At 35.4% G+C, this 21,524-nt stretch overlaps 1 protein-coding gene across 5 annotated transcripts in view; it reads left to right on the top strand.

Annotated features, from left to right (window-relative positions):
* Positions 1-21,524, top strand: part of LOC124641568 (microtubule-actin cross-linking factor 1) — a 319,179-nt gene that overhangs the window by 140,928 nt on the left and 156,727 nt on the right. For all 5 annotated transcript variants that reach the window (XM_047179691.1, XM_047179706.1, XM_047179684.1 and 2 more), the window contains 2 exons: positions 6,036-6,125; positions 7,275-7,445. In XM_047179691.1, coding sequence (XP_047035647.1) covers positions 6,036-6,125; positions 7,275-7,445 — 261 coding nt within the window. The remainder of the gene's footprint in view (positions 1-6,035; positions 6,126-7,274; positions 7,446-21,524) is intronic.

Here is a 21,524-nt window from a genome sequence, read left to right as displayed (position 1 = left end):
ACAAACAAAAAAAATCGTATCTCGAATACAGTGACATATAGGACATTGGGTCTATGAGTGAAAACTAGTACATGGCCTCACGAATCCCCCAAAAATTTTTGTCGGTCCATGCGCCAAACACCCTGTAGTATGTGTGGAAGACTTGGTGATCATGTTTTTTATGCTACTTATGCCAGTTTTTTTTAAACATTAATTTCTGATTAACTTGTTTGTTCTTCAATTAATGGGTGAAGAATAGGTCTTGGGCTTTTTGTGGCCCATAGGTAACGACACTATCATAGGTTTCCTGTTTCTAATCACACATTAACGTGCACGACCCATACTTCTGATTGCTCTCCCGCTAATGTGACCAACCGTGTCTCTGTACAAACGAATGGTGCTACATTCTTCCAAAAACGTCTTGGTTCTCACGATTCCGATGTTTAAAAGTAAAATATAGTACGTAGATTAATCACAAACCACAGCAATTACTCAACTCGTAGAACCCTATATCAACAAATCAGAATAATAGCCTTTTGTCACATGTTTATACAACGAACATGTTGACATACCATAGAGTTAAGTTCCCCATAACAAACCTCGTTATCTCTGACTCATTGAGCTGCTATGTTGCAACTGACCGGCTGACCTGGTGCGAAGGTACCTGCTTAGTGATAAGGAGATAAGAAGATCCAGTGAACCTAGTTCAATAATCTCCAGTTTGGATATGAATACAGCACTTGTATGCGCTATCAAGCTTGCAAAACTTTTTACTTTGTACTCTTTAGTAGAACAAAGTATTTGTGTGTTCTTTTGTTTCACTGTCTCCCGAGTCTTTTCCCCTCTATGTTGGGATCGGCTTCCAGTCTAATCAGATGCAGCTGAATACCAGTGTTTTACAAGGATCGACTGCCTATCTGACCTCTTCAATCCAGTTACCCGGGCAACCCAATACTCCTTAAGTATTGAAGCGGGCACTAATGGAGGCATTATAATTTAATTTAACACCAATAAAAAAAAGAAACAATAGCCGTTCTATATTTAAAATTTGAAATTCAGCCTTTTAAGGCTAGCCAACATCCCACATGAAAAAAATATCGTGAAATCACAGAAATGGCGAACGGTGACATAATCTTTCGTTTTGTGGGTGTTGAAATTTAAATTTATGATCGCTGACCAGTCATATTTGACCTAAAACCATATCGGGTAGGATCCCTGTGAGAACGCCTACTATGTTTGCCAATGTCTACCCACATTAAAATCTGATAAACTCGTAAGCCTTAAACGTTATTTTTGAAAATTTCGTAATGTCTTTTGTTTTCTCCTGACCCTATTTTGGTGTATTTCTTCTGTAGGAGGTTCCATAAGAGAATGAATTTAAAATTAAAGCATAGTTTAACATCAGTGCTAAAACGATCCATGATGTATTACTTGAAAATGTGCATACAAACGCCTCCTTCTTTTCACACTTTGTCATACATAAGAGAATAAATAGAAATAAAAGCATACCAGCAGTTCAAACATCAAAGAACCTAATATGGTGAGTGAGAACCACAAAAAACCTAAGTTCAATACCCTTGCTACACAAATCGGCAACTTTCAAGGCCATCGTTTGAAATAAGGTTATCGGGAGATAACCAGTGGAAATATTATGAGTAGCTGATTGTATCAGACAGAGGAATATCACACAGACACATAGAGAAGTAAAACGAAAGAACTCACTTGGAGTATGCTTTTGTAATTAAATATACAATACAGGACCCGATAAAGATGTATCAACAAATACAGAAGAAAGTCTTATGTCTCATCTTATTCCCAAAATATACGAAGTCTTTAAAGATTTTTGAAATCAGCAATGTAAGCAATTCGTCATCTAGAATTAAAAACCGTTCCAAGAAGAATAAATACATATATTTGCTATCCACTGATGTATTTCCATACTAAGCTATTAATATTTCGGAGAGTTTTGCTGATACACCAAAATGGCTGTTCCTTGTACCTACCTCAACATCAAAGATGGTACTCATCTTTCTCCATCCATATTCCTAAAGTACATAATCTCAACGATTAATTGAAAATGATTAATCATGAACACAGCTACCAATCTCAAACATCATACTACACAAATGGTAACAGCCTAATGGAAGTATTAATCATGGGTAATGACTCAACAGTGCATTCCTTTTAGGAACATTTGTTTTATGTCCAGTCAATAAACAGTATGGGACCACTCTAACCTAATGTGGATGGAGAATTCAATTTAAAACTGTAAGACCAGTTTGAGAAGAAATATGACGTGTCGATACTGATATGAAAGCTGCAAAAGTAGATGATTCAAAATTGATTGGTATGGAAAAGAATCAAGTTAAAAATGTTGACAGAGCTCATAAGATAATGTTTATTATTATCAGTATCAACAGTTGGGCAATTCAATTATAATCTATCACAGTCTACTATCGATCTAATCGTGATCTAATCTTTAGTTAAGATTAATATTATTTGGCTATTGATATCGATATTCTAATATCGATTTACAGCTTGATTAAGACGTCTTATCACAGCCTAACGTAGTCTATTTTTCCTTTTGATGTCATTAGGTCAAACTAGTAAGATTCTCGTTCGTCGAACATCAATTTGCGGTAGCTAATTCAATCCTGCACAGATTGTTTATCTAGTAATTCGATACTAAGCCAGATAGCGATCTAGGAATTCAATTAATGCCCCTAAGTGCTACTACAAAGATGCAACGAGTGTTGGAGCATCTGTCGGATTGAATCATGACTGTAATCGGCTAAAAGGAAGTGGCTATTAATATGATCGATGTTAATTTATTAATTAGACTCGCCAGTCATAATGAACAGATACTCAGAAATAGATGCTTAGTTATTATTGGACTTGAAATAGAAGGAACAAAGGCAGCTTTGAAATAGTTAGCGAATGACTTAGCTTATCAAACCGCAGTAAGTTAATAAAACAGTCAACGTCAATTGTAGAATATGGCAAGTTTGACTTCGCATCGCATAAAATACAAAATGAAATTACTACAACACCGTTAAAGGAAGACGCAGTGATGAATAAAATGTCTACGTACTTACTTTTACAGATATTAATTTAGATACGACTATAAATAGAGACAATGTAACGCCCATTCAATATGCCTCAACATTTTCCTATTGTGTTACCTCATGCAATTGATGCAATCTATCAAGTGTCGATGACCGTGTAATTTTTACGAGCATTCTACGCTAACAGTTTTACGTTCTAAGCAAATTGTGACAGCAACTTTACACTTGGCAAAATAATTTGCAATTATTTCGTCAATACCAAAAATTTTCACTAATATAAAAGTCTATATGTTTGATTTTTCATCGCTTGTCATTTGGATACGGAGCAGCACTGGAAATATCTCAAGGTCTGTAGTATACACAGCTAATGTTAGTCCGTCTTTTTGCTTAGGCTCCTGTAGAGTATTGCCATGTTCCATCTCCATAGCCTCATTAACTTAAAGTGCAGCTATAATGTTAGAAATGAACACGTAATGGAATATGGCAGTATGTCTATGATAGTAATTTACACGGCTTAACACTATGTCGTCCAGTCTATCAACTCAGTACAGTTATATTTACAATGTGGTTCGTGTCAAAGAACTCGACGACCATAAAAACGTTTGATAAATGAGAGCTGTATTTGTTAATGTTAAACCATTTAAGTTAGCTTCTTTCTTAATGTTTTATTAGTCAAAAAAAGATTTTAGTTATAGATTCATGTTATTCTAACTTTATATGGTTTCGAAAGTAATATTTGCCGAGTCAAAATCATCTGACTTAAGATCAAGCAAAATAGATTTTGAAGTAATTATATGTTTGCTCGAAAACTTCAATCGTCGAATTGGGTTATTTGCTTGAGTCAAGAGTTGGTGGACTAGTACCGACAGAATCATTGTCGAGAATACCATCGTTATATTTTTTGTTTGCATGCTCTTCGCCTTTATTCTGTTCTTAGTTTGTTTTTGTTGTTTCAGTTTTCACACATTTACACACTAATGTCGTCTTAAGCTATATTTTTGGCATTACTTCTATTAGCAATTTTGTTCGGTTGTGTTAGTTTGTTAACAGGTAAGTTATTGTTAATTCAATGATTCTTACGTTTCAAAGTTATAATTGGACTGTAACAATGTGATAAAATGTACTTCAGTTCCTGTTCTAGTTTTATTAGTGCCTCGTTGGTCTAGCTGTCGCAAGTGCGGCTGCTGAGCACGAGGTCTCGGGTTCGATTCCCGAGTCGGGTCGAAATCGCTTTGTGGGTTTTAGGAAACTTTTACAAAGCAGCCCGGAGCCTGGAAGCTGGTGATTGATACACCCGTGCATCGGAGAGCACGTAAATGTCGGTCCTGCGCCTGATCTCTCTCCGGTCGTGTCGGATTACCGTCCCATCGGGCTATGAGAGTTAGGAATAGTGAGTGCACCTGCAAAATGTGCAAATGCTCGTGCACTATAATATGTCCTGCGTAGTTGGCTAATCTCCTTACATGAGGACAGCCGCCGTAGCCGATAATCGGCTAGGAGGACATCATCATCATCTTATCTTTATTAGTAGTACTTATTACAATCCTGTTTGCGATGAAAACAATGAAAGCTAGATTGATTGACTGAGTAATAGTTAATTATAGCACAGTATACAAGTAAAGAGGTGATACTCTGATATTATCATCTGTTAATTGCATATCATTTAATCCTTTTTCCTTGTTACCTTATTTGAACTACAAGGATTTGTTCTCACAAGTATCAATTCATCCTACTTGGTAGTGTGATCGATTTCATGTTTTACTTTACTGCCTACCACATTAGTACTGTCGAATTTGACTCAGATTGGGATGTCCATATTTCTCACTTTCTTAGCATCATAAAAGTAAACTTTTATCATATTGTCTTTATCTAGTGTTAGACCTATGTTCATCCGTGTTCTCATCCAGGTGTTAACGTTACTTTGCCCCACGCTGCTCGGACAGACCTACACAAGACTGCACGTGTGCGAGGTGATCAACAACCAACCATGTTGTCCGCCGCAGCAAGTAAGTTCGTTGTGGCTTGCTGTTGTTTTGTAAAATTGTCGATGTTGTGTTCTTTTCAGTTTGGGGAAGGCATTGAAAGAGTGGAATACATATGTATAATTATCACAATAAAATCAATGGTTATTTTAAAATATTTGCTGTGAGATTCTCGGATCTTTCAACCCATCATCAATGGGCAAACAATTTTTTTCTACATTACATAAAAGGAAACTGATGACAAGCGTCACTCCAAATTTTTTACTTGGAATTTTTCCAAAACACTGAAATCGGACTTAACCTAGTTACAGTCTGTATTTCCTAGATCTAGGCCAGTATTGTTCTGTCGGGCCAGCTGCCAGGCTGTATTGATTTCTTTAATAATTAAGCACTGGACTATCTTCTAATGTCATGTTTGCTTTATAGCAAATCGGTTCAATAATGGGGTTGTATCAATATTTTGTATTTGCCTTCCCCTCAGTTGTTCATTTAGTTTTTTGTTTATTTGAAGGTTTTTAAACAGTTTTAGAAGCGTCTGTTTAATCAAGGCATGCAGCTTATCAAATTTCAATCTCAGATTTTGGTTCTGCGATTGTCGTATTGTTTTTTTTTCGTAGTCTGCTTTTGTTTTATTATTTGCTTGTAGGTCATCTAGGTGACTTCTCACAGTTTTTTGTTTGATTTATCTTTTAGGCTTCACTAATCAGTGTTTGGCTGTTGTCGTTTTTTTATTAACATTAAAATAATTAATTGAGTAAGCTTTGTTATCTTAGAGATGTGTTTACAGGTTTGTATTTTTTTCACCTAATGTAGTCGCAGTAAGAGATTTGAAAATGGCTATTACCTGCATAATTTACAAGTTTTGACTACTATTGGTTATGTATAGAGTGGATTTCATTCAACTTTTTTGAATAGATCTGATAGATTGTACATTTTCAGAAACTTGAATGAAGATACCCTTACAATACTTATTTTGCTCTCAAAATCTAATATGTATTTGTTTGTCCAGGTGAACCGTCACGTGAACGATCTATTCGAAGACCTGCGCGATGGACTCAACCTCATTTCGCTGCTGGAGGTGCTTTCTGGCGAACACCTCGTAAGTATACTACTATCTTCTTATTTTCTACCCTTCTATGCTAAGGAACACTACTTATGGAACAAGCTTTATAAAGACTGTTGGTATATTATACATTATTTTTCCTAAAACCTTCTTAATCAGTCAGTAATACATCGTCACTACCTTCAGCCTTTCTACCTTATTACAAATCAGTTATTTATAGTTCAACTAATACATGCACAACTAGGTGGTCCTAACACTAATTATAATCCACATGTGTTTGCTAATCGCATGCTAATAACACGGATATCCTTGCTGAGTCAGCAGTATTACAAGGTTAAACCATTCCCTATGATGTTCCGTTAACCCTATTAACTTTTTTAATGTTAACCTTCATTAGAACAAGGGTGTGAACTGTATGATACCCATATGATACTCTGTAACGGAATTAATTTGGAATAACGATGTATTCGCGTGCTACAAGTCAGATTCGTGTGCTATGGTAACAAATAAAGTTATTAACAGTCGTTATTAGAGGTTGGTTTCCGTAAACATACACTTTTATGGGTCTGTTATGCCCATATGGAGTTAATTTTGGTTTGAGTTGTAGAAGTTGAGGTAACCTTTTTATTGAAGACCAAATAATGCTACATAGTTCAAAGGTTATGCTTTTAAATGTTCCCAACTTTAGAAAATTAACCTAACTCCCCATAAAACTTCTAATCGATCAACGATTAACCCAGAAAGGGGAAGCAGTAACCCAAAGGGGTTATCTAGATCTGCAGGAATTAATCAGGCCGATAGCGGGCGCGGCCAGGTAAACGATACTACCTCACCCTAGTTCTATCGATGTTTCAGATTAGTATGATTGATTAATGTATTGACAGGGATCGTTACAATATCAGTTTTTCTACATACACTTACATGGTTATAGAGGAAATTAAATCCAGTAAAGAGCACACATAAAGTACCCTGAAATTGTAAGAAAAGATTAAAAAATATATAAAACAATCCTAAATACTCATTTACAGTCCTTTGTTCTTTACGACGAGGGGAGGATCCTATGCTATCTACTCCCGACAGTAAATCATGATTACCTTTTGTATTTAACCCTTGAACTCAAGCTCATTTCAAAATCTTAAACTTGAAACTTGAACATGTCACTTATTACAATCCTTAACCTTCCAGCCGCGCGAAAGAGGCCGCATGCGGTTCCACATGCTGCAGAACGTCCAAATGGCTCTCGACTTCCTCCGCTACAAGAAGATCAAGCTCGTCAACATCAGGGCTGAGGACATCGTCGATGGCAACCCCAAGCTGACCCTCGGCCTGATATGGACCATCATCTTGCACTTCCAGGTTAGTCATAGACCTAGGAGCTGTCAACACGACGCTGATATCGACGAAGCTAATATTATGATGTGCCTTTTCAGAATTTTCGATGTGATTGAGATCTTTAATGTCATCATTGATAAATTTCAAAGTGGCTGCTGTAGGATTACGAAAAAAGAGTTTTGTAGGGTTCTAAAACATGTGTGGAACTGATGAAGCTTATATAGCCTTTCGGATTTCTAGAATTTTGAATTCTTGAGAACATTAGCAGTGTTAATCATGATGTTCTTAATTCGAAAGTGGCTTCTGTAGAATTACGAAAAAAGAGTGATGGGAGTTTTAAAACACGTGGCCCAATCTTTTCCAAGTATACATTGTCAAGCTTAGGTTCTACTTAAAATTCCAACAGCGTAAGCTCATTAGCATCGATGACTGGACTTCTAATTAATAATTAAAACGTCACGTTTGTGTCTCTATAAGTGTAGATCCGGTATTCTTTTGCAAATGAATTTCCAACGAATAGATTAAGGCTTACTTTTGTTAATTTTTGACGTGATCTAGTGATGTGATGGAAGATCTATGACGCATGTTTGCGTCAGCGAAGCTAGTGATGACACATGAGATGATTTACCGGAATTAGATAACGAATAGGTTAACACACACACTATTAAGTAGGATACATGGATACAAGATGAGCTTATCCTCATATTTGTCAAAGCTGCATTGTAGAAATTATCGTTTACGAAGATAATAATATGTAGATCACCACAACATTTTGGATTGAATCCAAAAGTCCTAAAACCTTTCAAATAAAATTGTCGACAAACTCGATCCCTCAAATATTTCACGTCGAAACCCATTTCGTGCACTTCCGATCGAATCTCGCACTTGAAAACTGGCTTCCGACCAGAAGTCAGCATTTCTGACACAGTTCAGCCGGACTTGGCAGGTTTACTTGCCAAGGATTGCCACAACATCGTAACGTATACTCGTATCTTTACAAATAGATCGAACGACTGCTAATCGAGTATTAATTGATCGACATTTCTATCGAGTGATTAAATAAGCAGTATCGATAATTAGCAAGACTGGTGTCCTATTGGATTTATTGGTTTTCTATTGAAAGGGATTTGCAATTTTATCTTGTGAATTCTCGTGTTTGTGTGATTAGTATAAGCTGCTTTTTCATGTTGTAGTATTAACAGCTGCAGTAGTAACAACATACCAACCAAATGTATATCTGGTATTGACTGATTATCATGTTGGACTTAAAGATTGCTTATGATTGACTTACTACCGTAATGATAGTAGTGATCATTTGTGCAGTAAGCAAGTTTAGTTCTACAATCCTAAATCAGAAGGTCAATAACTATCCCTTTGCAAATAAACTCGTGACTACAATCTAGAACTGATAATATTTAATAACAATGACATTACGCAAATAGCTGTACAACATAGCTTAGCATTTGAATCTAAATCGGATTATAGTACGAATAAAATTAGATATCATTGTCATAAGGTTCTATGACGTTGTATGGCGTAATATGTTTATCAATCTCTTTACTCTCTTAGGCTGATTTTTTGTTTTAGGTACATCATTGTGAGTAACACTGGGAGCTTTTAGTTGTATGTAAACATACATATTTCTATCTCTTCTTCTTTAGTTATCCTCTTTATTTCATCAACATTTTGGTTTTAAACGCGCAAAAGCAAACATCTCAGCGCAATTTTTAACAGTATTTATTACATAATGCTTTAATTTAGTTTGCTTATTAGTGGCATTATCAAATTATTATGTGAATCTAGACCAAGAAACTCGTAAATGACATTCTAATTTAGTAATTTCATAATGTTTCGCTATAAAGACGTCGGATACGGAAGTCTCACATTTCAGGCAATTAAAGTCTTCCTCTTATTTTTATGTACGTTGTAATTATCTTAACTTTTAAAGAGAATACGTAATGAAATAAGTTGTAATTCTTATAAACGTTATAATGATTTACAAAATAAGTTACATCATCAATTTGTGGATCAACATTTTCATCTGAAACACGTAGAAATTGTATGTACATAGAGATGATGAAAAAGAGGATACAAATTCCAATGACAGTGATATTGACACATATAACTAAAACTATTGGATCGTATAACCTAAATAATAAAGACTCAATGACGAATGCTACACACAGATTTCACATCACCAAAAGACCCAGCAGTACCTACTGTGACAACAAATAAGGATAAACTAGATAAAATCCTCGAAGCTGATGATATCACAGTAACGTGTTACCAAACATTTATGAACCAACTGATCTGAATACTTATTTAATTTATTTATTTATTTATTTATTTACTAGAAGGAGAATCAACAGCTGTAACAAAGGGATAACAATTCTATATGATATAGTAAGCCAATTATAGATTCTCACGGGTAGAAACTGAAAAAGTAACAGACAACTTAGGATCACTAACAAGCACGGTAAAAAAAAAAAAAAAAAATAATAAGATTATAACAAAATATCACTTGGCTTCACTCTTGAAAAAGTCCGCATTCAGCTGAGTGCGCGCAGTATAAGTTTTAGTGGTAAATGGGTCAAATGAGAAGTCCTTACAAAGAACATTAAAGTCTTTACTCGCTCGCACCATGTATGAGTTTTGCCTATAGTTAGAAGAGGAATAAGGAATGGAGATAGGCGGATTAAATCTAACCGATCTCTGGGGAACATTAAAGCATAGTTTATGCAGGAGATCAGGACAGTCAATCTCATTAGAAATAATTTTTAGTAGGAAAGTGCAATCTGCTAATCGACGACGATTTATAAGTGGTTGTAAGTGAAACTTCTTGCAAATATTTATGTAATTATCAGAATGGTACGGTATACGCAGCCGAAAACAAAGAAAACGAGTAAATCTCTTCTGAACATTCTCAATACAATCAATGTATTTGCCATAACGAGGGTTCCAAATTTGTGACGCATATTCTAGGTGACTTCTTACAAAAGAACAATAGAGGATCTTGAGAGTTTTGGCATTTTTAAAACACCCTGCGACTCGCATTATAAAACCAAGCGACCTCGAGGCTTTTGCCACTATTTGTTCAATGTGGGTATTAAACAGAAGTTTTGAATCATGAAACACGCCTAGGTCACGCACACCATGCGATCTCTGCAGTTGCTGACCTTTAAGTTTATAAGTTGTAGGGCGAGGGACACGTTTTCTGCTAAAAGAAACTACTGAGCATTTGACAGGGTTCAAGTCTAATTTATTAGTCAGACAATAATCATCTAATCGTGCCAGGTCACTTTGGAGAGCCACCATATCATCCTCTGATGAAATTGCAGAGAATATCTTCATATCATCAGCAAAACAAAGTAGATTAGAATGGTGGAAACACGAGTCGATGTCGCTGACGTAAATTATAAAAAGTAAGGGACCCATTAAGGAACCTTGGGGAACACCACTAGGGATAGAAACCCAGCTGGAAATGTAATTACTGACAACGACAGCTTGAGTCCTATTCTCAAGGTAAGAAGTGAACCAACGAAGAAGATCTCCTCTAATACCGATGTTAAAAAGCTTTGTTTTCAGAATATTATGATCAATTCTGTCAAAAGCTTTACTGTAGTCTGTGTAGACTACATCTACCTGTGCCCCACTGTCCATTTTGTCCGTAAGGAAATCATTGAGCAAAGCCAGATTAGATACTGTAGATCGACCCTTGAGAAATCCGTGTTGGGAAGGGCTAAATGACTGGTTCAGCGCTGCGTAAACTTGGTTGTATACAATTCTCTCAAAGACTTTTGCTAATACGCATAATTTTGAAATTGGTCTATAGTTAACTATTTCGTTTTTGGGCCCTTTTTTATGAACAGGAGTGATAAAGGCAGACTTCCAGATTTGGGGAACTGAACATGAAGCGAGTGATTTTTTAAATAGTAGTGATACTGGTAGGGAAATGGTTTTAGCACAACCAATCAGAAATTTGGGTGATAAGTGGTCTGGACCAGCAGATTTCGAAGGATCAAGTTCACTAATTAGCTTACCTAGAACATTAATGTCAATTTCAATTGAGTAAATATCTGATATTATATTGGGATTCGTAGCAGTTTGTGGAGAACAATGACTAGAAGGTATATCGTTAGTGGGATCAAGAAAAGTAGAATAGAAGTGGGAGGAAAATGCGTTACAGATAGACTCAGGAGATGAAATCATTTCTTCCCCATATTTAAGGAAGCTGGGCATTGTATTGGACCTATATCGCTGCTTCACAAAGCTCCAAAAACGCTTAGGATTAGTTTCAATAGAGGCCTCTGTTTCAGCTAGGTAGATGGTGTAGCAATCCGCCTCAAGCTTATTAACCCGTTCACGCAGATGTTTGAAGGTCGCCTCGTCTGAAAGTCTACCATATACCTTAAATTTACGGAAATATTTAAACTTCTCTTTAATCAAGCGTTTGAGTGCTGGAGAGTACCAAACAGGGTATGAACTGGGAAGAACCGTCTTAGAAGGAACAAACCTATCTTGAATATCCTTTACGGTGGCATAAAAATAATTTACAGCTTCATCAAGCGACATGCCCAAAAATATATTTATCCAGTCTATGGCTGCTATTTCTCTGTTAATGGCCGCGAAGTCAGCTTTACCGTAGATGTAACTAGTAAATGGAGCGGCGGTTAAATAGGTGTACTTAAAGAAGTTAACATCTATACAGAGGGCCGGATGATATTTGTCAACGGGTGTTAAAGGCATCGAACACTCACGCACCGATACAGGTTCATTGCATAAGACTAAATCCAGAATCTTTCCATACCCATTTAAAATCCCATTATATTGATTTAACCCTAAAACACGTAACTCATCTGTGAGCGAATACTCATCGCCACTACAAATATTCGTGGGTAAAAATACGTCATTATGTAACTGCCACAGAATTCCACTCAGGTTGAAATCACCAACAACTAAATAGTTATCAGATGGATTCTTTATCATTGTGGTATTTAAACTATGGAAGAAGTTTGATAATTGGTCGTTAATGCTATTAGTTCATCATGAAGTGGGTGATATAGATCACACTCATTTTAAAACAAAAGAAAGAGATGAGATAAATATTTTCGAAAAGATTTGTAAAGTTTTTAAAGATGTAACACAGACAGATTATTTAATTGACAGATATGAAAATGATATGGAGGATCGCCTGAGACTGTATTAAGCTGTATAAGTGATCATTGAGAAGCCATAGTTTGTCAAAGAAATGTGGGAAACTGTATTCCGTGATATCTTAATGAATACATGGATTATAGGGTCCTCAAAGATTCTCATATATTTTCATACTTGCATATTATCTTCATTATAACGTACTCCTTACACTGCATCGTTTTGCACTTCGTACGAAAGATTAAAGAGGACGTCCCGCTTATCTGTCGCACAAACCAGATCCAATGATGTCACATCCATAAATATTTGCATTAGCGTCTTTCAAATTCAAATGTATGGCTATTGGTTTTAGCACGTTGGTTGGACTAATGTTCAAATACTTGCTTGTGACTTCATTGTGGAGATATTTGGGACAATTAACGATAATTATAGGGTCTTCAGATAGAGCTAAATATTGTATTTGAATTAGTTAGGAGTTCTTCTTCTTATCGAGTAAGCTACAAGTTTAACACCTAACAAGCCCTAGCGTCAAAGTTTCCTCAAATCTGCATAGCAGCTTCTGGCGTGGTAGTTGGGGTGATAATCATGATCGTCATGACCTCATTAAATGTAATAGTAAGAAGCTACCTCAACTAGCTTAACATTGTGATAATTCTTACAAAACATACATAAACCACGACCTTTTTACTACAGTGGGCTTTACCTTACCTCGTACATTTATTGAATATTATGTTTATGACACATTGAAAACATACGCACCAACAATTTGCGGTGTAGGAAAAATCCTGAAAACCTGGTGTTTGTGGTGTGAGGTTTAGATAATAAACGATTAGGTAATATTAACGAAGTAAACAATTAGAAGTACAAACAAATAACAATGGAATATATACCCAATGTCCTTGAGAATAAAGTGGAAATTGAAATAGAAGTAGGCGATAGAAAGGTTTCAGGCGATGTGCCAAGAGCCCTGGCATGCCGCCACAAGGCTTCCTACTTACGGATTAATCCTTAGCTCATTAGGCCTTCGATATCAATGAACTTTGTTCACCTACCTTTGGGGACATCCATGTATTAATACTTTTGCTGTTTCTTCCACATTCCGAAGGAACTACCGCTGTCAATCGGGTAAAATACATAATAGTCAATTTGATATTGCTTTATATTGGTCACAATAATTTTCATCATCAACATCTACCAAGCCATCTCCCAACTATGTTGGGGTAGGCTTCCAGTCTGACCGGATGCAGCTGAGTACCAGTTTTTTACATGGAGCGACTGACTGCTTATCTGACCTCCTCAACTCAGTTACGGGGGCAACCTAACACCCCTTGGTAATAGTAGTATCAGTATCAGTAACTTACTGGCAAATTGTACAAGAATGGTCATGGTCGGTCCAGTAATTCGGATTTCATCCTGCAAAGTCACAATCTTTATTTTTTATATTATGTATAGCTATAGAATATTCATACATACATAGATATGTAATATTTTGTATATGTTAAAGTCACGCCTCTAAGAAATGGTGATGCGATATGCAAAAGTGTGCATGAAGCTTAGATTAGCCAGAATTCTTCGGAAAGTTAACACACAGATATGGAACGAAGGCTAATTCACTTAGCACATAGTTATGTCAGTTACGAGGAATAAAGAAGCTACCTACTTAAAATTACATAACGTACTTAGCAAAATTAAAGTACTCGTAATTACATGCTATCTATTCAATAGAGACAGGAAGCATCTTAATGCATTTTATGTCAAATAAAACATCAATTTGTCATGTAATAACAATAAACACTAGACTTTAAGCTCCAATCACTTCCCCATCAGAAAGCTTTGAACTTCTGAAATGTTAAGTTATATAAAACCTTTAGAGTGCGCTCACATTACAAACTTTTAGTCGTCCGATAGTTATTTGGGCTCATATATCAGTATGAAGATGAATGGAAGTCCACATGTAACAACGATCGGGTATTTTTCCGGTATCAGATTGACAAAAAATTTTGATCGAATTCACGATTTTCTAAGAAAAGTATTTTTTACCTACCAACGGGACCGACAGTCGGCCGATTGTTTAGTCTGTAGATTGCCCGCAGCCTTACATGTCAGTCTTCAAAGCTGATTGATAGCTTTCTCTTTCACTCTTATTGCATAAGACACATCCTGTATCGCTGTCTTTCTCATGCAATCAGGATGTCACGAATTTGTGATGGAAATCGGAAATGCATTGATGCAGCTATTGTTTTTATTAGATGCGTTATAAATATGAGTTTTGACCACACACTGAGGTTCGGTTTGTAGGTTTAAGTTAAAGTGTGAAATTGTTTCTCCTTCTTGGCTTATGATCGCAATAAGTAGCGACTATTGAGCAATATGTCCCGATTTGATTGACTCCTGGGTCAGCCAAATTGGTATAGGGTATTTCCATATTAGCATATCGGGAATCGGTATTTCCAAGTACATAACAGCGTAGGTTAGATTATAACTTTTGTTAATTTTGCACGCAAAAACTACCAAACGGATTTTTTTGGAACTAGTTTAGTAATATTAACTAAAACTATAGAATAACACACAGGCTTTTCTTCAGAATGGAAAGGTAGTGCCCTGGGGACGTAAGTAAACCCACGAGAACAGCAAATACCTTCAAACCGTTTCACAAATATGACATTAAAACTTATCTGTCACAGCAATCCCAACAATTTCTCTATTCAATTGTTATAAAGTTGACAAGCAAACCCGGTACCGATCACTACTATATCTGAGTCAACGGTGATGCAACTGCATTGTTTGAGAGCGCCCGAATAATCGTTTCACTTTCGCTGCATATTATATAGAGGTATATTGTTGTGCTATACGATTCGCGAGGTCGACTTTGTAAAGATTGCATGACGGAATATATTGTTTACTAGCTTCCGTCTACGGTTTTACCAGCGTACTGAGAGAACTACTTCGCATTCCCTGATGGCGGATTAAAAAAAATCCTGTCCTTTTTCGGGGTCTAAGCTACCAATTTTCAGCCAAATCGGTTACAGTTATTTACAGATACATATGTTAAATTCTTATAAAGTGCCTAACTAAGGATCTCGCAAAGGTAGTGGGAAAGCGCTGGATGCTGGCCGCATCCAACGGGTCCTTTTGAAAAGCAATGCGCGAGGAGGCCTACGTTCAGTTGGCCATGGCATGTCATTACATATGGCTGAAACGACGAACCATCGCATGTAACTGTAGTTGAGTTACTCGTCTAGACGTAACTAGGTTCAGTTCTTTGTCAAGTCAATAATTCTATTAAATTGTGCTAAGTATGACGCTACTAATCATATTATGTTATGATCACGTCATGCGATTAAAATAAGCAAAGAGTCAAATGAAGTTATCACTTCAAATTATAGTCATAAACATTAGCTTGGATAATCACTCATTTTGCATACAAAATGACAGCCTGTAATTAGTAGATTGCCTTCAAATTAATATTTATATGAAGCCTTTTGATCTCATCTCGATTTTTTTTTGCACCATAAAATACTTGTCTAAACTAATATAATTAAGAAAATATATCTTTGTGTTTGTTTGTACCCTAAAAGCTCCGAAACTACTGAACCAATTTGGAAAACTCTTTCGCTGTTCGAAAGCTACACTCTTCTTAAGTAACATGGGCTATATTTTATCCCGGTAAGGGCAGTAGTTGCCACGGGAAGCGGGTGAAACCACGGGAAAACAGCTAGTTGTCAATATATACATAGATATAAGTTGTATGTATTTGTAGTAATTTTATAAGTTATGAGATCACGCTCCTAACCTTCGTAGTTTTTGCCTTATATGGTAAAAAGTATGAATGTCGAGTCAGTTCAATGATGATCTTCAATTATTTCTATATGTTGTTTGTTTTTTCGTGTTATTGATGTTTGTTTTGATGTAAAGTCAAACAATGTATTTTTTTGTTGGATTAAGATATGTTTTAGCAATAGTTTATTAATCAGAATAAATCAAAAGACAAATTATCCTGAATTGGGGAACTTCGCAATACGATGCTAGAATGCCTTTTTTCAGGATCCGATGCTTGAAATACAGAGAAAAATCTCACGTCAAGCATTGAAATAAACTTACTACCAAAACTTAGATTTAACAAATATTCTGGCCATAAATAAAAAAAAAAACGCAAAAAAACTCGACCTCATTTTCAGTACAGTCAGAAGCGAAAGTGTTTCGCTGTACATGTATGTAGGCTCAATATTAATAAAAAATATCGTAATGAGGATCATCTTATGTACAGTCGAGTGGGAAGTAGCTGACACACTTACTGGCCTACCCTTATATGGTGCGGCGCTTCTATAGCGGCTGTTCCAACTTTGAATGTTTTTTTTTCTTTTTTTTCAACGTTCCTTTTTTGAATGTGGCGTGATTAATGATTGGTTGAGGTTGGATTGCGCGATTTAATTGGCTTAATTATATTGCAGTAGGTACAATTTTTGTGAAGTTTTTTCGATTTTATTGTAACTTAAAGGATTTAAAAACAAATACGTTTAGATAGATAATGCTATGGTAATAATTCTATGGTTTGTGTTTGTTTTTTTGTCGATCCTTTATGTTGTTACTTTATTTCATGGATTATATTATTATTTACCTCAATCATACAGTTACTGCAAGAAATAATTTGTACCTATATTATTTATTATGAATCACACATTACAAATCCATATTATAACACCCACGCATTTGCATCATCTTAATTCAATAAAATTTATTATTTTCCCAAAATCCGAAATGAATCACCCTGTATCCGCAGCCTCTCGCTCCTTATAAGGTGATGTCATTTTAAATATAAAATAATAACAGATCTGTTTGTTCATACAAGTCGTTTGCATTACATAGTGTGTTGTATATTTAATGTATTAGTGATATTACCATACAAATTGCGATAAATGGGAAATGAGGGTTATGCAGCAGCAGACTGGCAGATATGCCTTGTTTGTTTGCTAATAGTAAAACTAGCCTGTGCCAGTAGTTTAAACCGTCTCCTGAGGGAACTACTTCCAGTAGCTGAATAAAAAGCAGCCTGTACGTTATTCTGCTGCATGAGCTTATACATGTTACTGCTAAGTTTCATGTACATAGGTTCGGCCGTTAGTGCTATACATACACACTCACAAACTTTCGCTTTTATAATACTATTAGTGTGATTTGTGGCTAACCACAAAATAATAATCTATGCCTGACCTTAGGGTCAATTATTTGTAACCTTAGGGTCAGGCATAGATTATTATTTTGAAAACCACTGAATTCTTCAAATCAATATTCTTGTTTGTCAAGAACTTTCATTGATATATATAGAAAGGGCAAAGAGAAATACTGAGTTTTCCCTTATTTCAATGGGTTACAAATAATTGGAACGACATTTTCCCCCATTTTTGCCAGTAGTACATGTGTTTCACATAAGAATACCTTAGATTTTACAAGAGATTAATGCAAATTTTCTAACATTTCTTCAATATGACATCACTACGCTATAAATATAAAACCGATACATTGTTCGTTAGAAATAACACGTGTGTCTACTTGTCCAATCAATTAGTCGTGTTTACTAGGCGCGTCTATGTTTATTTTAAAGGTTATTATCTTCAACGGGTCTATTGGTGTTTTTTTAGGTATATCGGTTTTAAATCATCATCATCTGCCTCTCCTTTTCCCAACTATGATGGTTAGACTGTTAACCAACCCTAAACGTCTAACCAGATGCAGCTGATTACCAGCATTTTCAAATTATTTTACAAGGCAAGCATCGAATTTCCTGACTAATATAATGTTTTCTTCTTCCCGCCCTGTTACCAATTTTATTTAGGGTCCCTGTCACTCGTCATACTGACACTTACTGCCTTCTTATTCATGTCATCTTTCAGGCAATCCATCCATCTTTTCTTAGGTCTTCCTTTCCCTCTCCATCCATTTACATTCATACTTCGTACACACTTTATTGCATGCGATTATATAATGACATGTTGAAGTCAAATAAGACAAAATATTAATACTCATATTGGCGAATTGATGACTCAATTTCTGTTGAACTTTTTTATTGAAAGATCTTTCTTTATTGCATCGAGAGCCTCGTTTTATTTCCAATAATCAATGTATGTACTCGTGTTGAGGTCAAATGGCTTAACCATCTGTTTTATTTATAAATGTTAAAAATACTTTTTTTATTAATAATAAATTCAGGTTTTATAAAAAAAAATGTTAAATGATCTTGCGCGGTATCATAAACTGACGTCATTACAAGATTCGGTATTTAAAAAAATCCGTTACGGTTTGGTGATTAAAATACAAACATGCTGTATGTAATGTAATCTCAGTTTTGAACCGTTTTCGCTCTTCCATATTTGATTTTATTATGTAAACTGAAATAAGAAAGTTGTGCTATTTCTAACTTTTTCAGTCGAAATTCGGGCCTTATTTTATCAGCCAATCACATAGATGCAAATTCAAACTCACCATTCCTAATTCTAAATTCAAAATAAATCCCCATCAGCGTCTCCAATAAGGTTTAAAGCTATTTCGGTTGTCATAAAGTCCACCTTAAGCTTTTCACGATAACTCGCGGTCTACGCAGAAAGCCGGAACTGCTAAATCCGAAGTATTCCCAAGTTGCCGCGTTGTGTGCTCAAGAGCACGAACAGTTACGCGGGTCGGGGGTCACTGACCGGCTAGTAGACACGCGTGTACGCCTTTTTACTCCTAGCCTGTAGGTGACTCAAATTTTGCAGCCATAAAAACGATTTCGAAGAAATTCGATTTCCTGATTGAAATAAATTTTAATGAATTTAAATTAAGAAAATAGTGTTCAAAATTTCAATGAATATAAATTAATAATAGTGTGAATACAAAAAAAATATTTAAAAAAGCGTGGGGTGCTTTTTAAGGTCATATCGAAATGAAAATCACTCTACTCATATCTGTCAATAAAATATTTATAACTATTGACACCATGCACCCCACGCTTTTTTAAATATTTTTTTTGTATTCACACTATTATTAATTTATATTCATTGAAATTTTGAACACTATTTTCTTAATTTAAATTCATTAAAATTTATTTGCTATTTTTTAGTTCGGTTTTCTATAAAAAGCGTGTTTTTTAGTTTTTTTTAAACTATTATTTATTTTCTACTTTTTAGTTTGGATTATTTATAATAGCTTTTTAATTTTAAACTATTGCACGGCTCGTGATGCGAAGCATCAGAGAGTGCTTTACGATCGAAAAAAATTTTTCGCCTTATTTTGGCAACTATTTTTAGTATTATAGCCTTGTTAGTTAAAGGAATCAAGATATTTAGCATTTTCTGTTTTTTAGTTTGTTTTGTTTTTTTAAAGTAGATTTAGTTTTTTTTTAAACTATTATTTGTTTTGTAGAATTAAAATTCTCTTTAGTATACAAAAATTTTACAATATTAGAGAAAACGGCTAAAGATAATTATTGGAAATAAAAATTAACAACGAGTCCTGCCTTATCGACTGTTGTTTCCTAGCTAAGCTACTAGATCTGCTGACCTACTAGTACACAAGATGGGGTGATGATAAATAAAACCTCCTCTGTGCACTGTTCTAAGCTGGTATATTAAAGTCTTACAAAAAAAACATTTTGTCTTAGAGTATCGCTTGTAACGAAACCATAGCGCGCATTTAAACGCGACAACGCCATCTATCGAGCGAGTAGGAAGCATTCAAATGTCAGTCGCAAACATACCGCCCACCAAGGACGTTACTGAAGGAACGTCCTTGGTGGGCGAAAATGAACTAAGGATGAACTATACTTAAAAACATTTGAACTACATAATTTGCACTTGTACTGTATACATTAAATTCGAACAAAATTTACACATTATGACTCATATACAATGAATATATACATAATAAATATAACAATTTAACCTTATACTAACAAAGTTTAAATATGAATAACAATATTATCTTAAAATAATTAACATAGATATGGAAAGACAATTTAACAATATTGTGATTTTGTACATTTGATCTAAAAGTAAAGTAGTAAATATTTGTTGTATACTTACTTGATTTTAAACATATGTAAAGTGTAAATTTCTTCTAAAATAACATGCGTAAAACATAAAGCTTATTCAACTGCGGGTAAAATACATATTTTGGATGTTGGTCTCTTGATGGTTGAGGATTTGGTGCGTAACGTGACGACACGGGTGATATTACGAATAGTTGTCACTATCCATACAAGTGGGAAGTTCTCATCAATACAAAGAATATAAGTCCAAACGAGGTATTTTACATATTCAGTTTATTTGTTTATTTACTCAGTTGTCGAGTTCCCTCGACTTTCTCTGGTCTCCATCATCAGGTCAGCTCCCAACCTTCACTGTTGCATAGGTTTTGTCAATACAAATAATTTAAGCCCAAACACGAGGTTTACATATTCAGTTGTCGAGTTCCCTCGACTTTCTCTGGTCTCCATCATCAGGTCAGCTCCAAACCTTCACTGTTGCAAAGGTCTTGTCAATACAAATAATTTAAGCCCAAACACGAGGTAGTTTACATATTCAGTTGTCGAGTTCCCTGGACCCTCTCTGGTCTCCATCATCAGGTCAGCTCCAAATCTTCACAGTTGAATAGTGCTTTTAGGCGTACACCTGAGTGTCAAGTTTTTACCCTATGTATGCCTACAACTTTCGAAGGTTGCCCTCGATTTCTCAGGGTTTCCATCATCAGATCCTGACTTGATGACTATGGGACCAACTGGCAGCTATTCCGAGTCGAACAAAAAAAGAATCACGTAGATCGGTCTATAAACCTCGGAGTAATCGATGTGTATGTGTAACCTCCTCCTTTTTGGGAAGTCGGTTAAAAATTGAATAATTTTATCAAATTAGTGTATTGTCATCGGTCCTCAATAAATCTACAAAGTTTGAACGAAATCTGGCCGTTTAAAGTGGGTCA

Source organism: Helicoverpa zea, chromosome 22, assembly GCF_022581195.2.
Source record: "Helicoverpa zea isolate HzStark_Cry1AcR chromosome 22, ilHelZeax1.1, whole genome shotgun sequence".
NCBI classification, from domain to species: Eukaryota; Metazoa; Arthropoda; class Insecta; order Lepidoptera; family Noctuidae; genus Helicoverpa; species Helicoverpa zea.
Note: the sequence above shows the minus strand (reverse complement) of the source record. Positions and strands in the feature narration are given on the sequence as shown.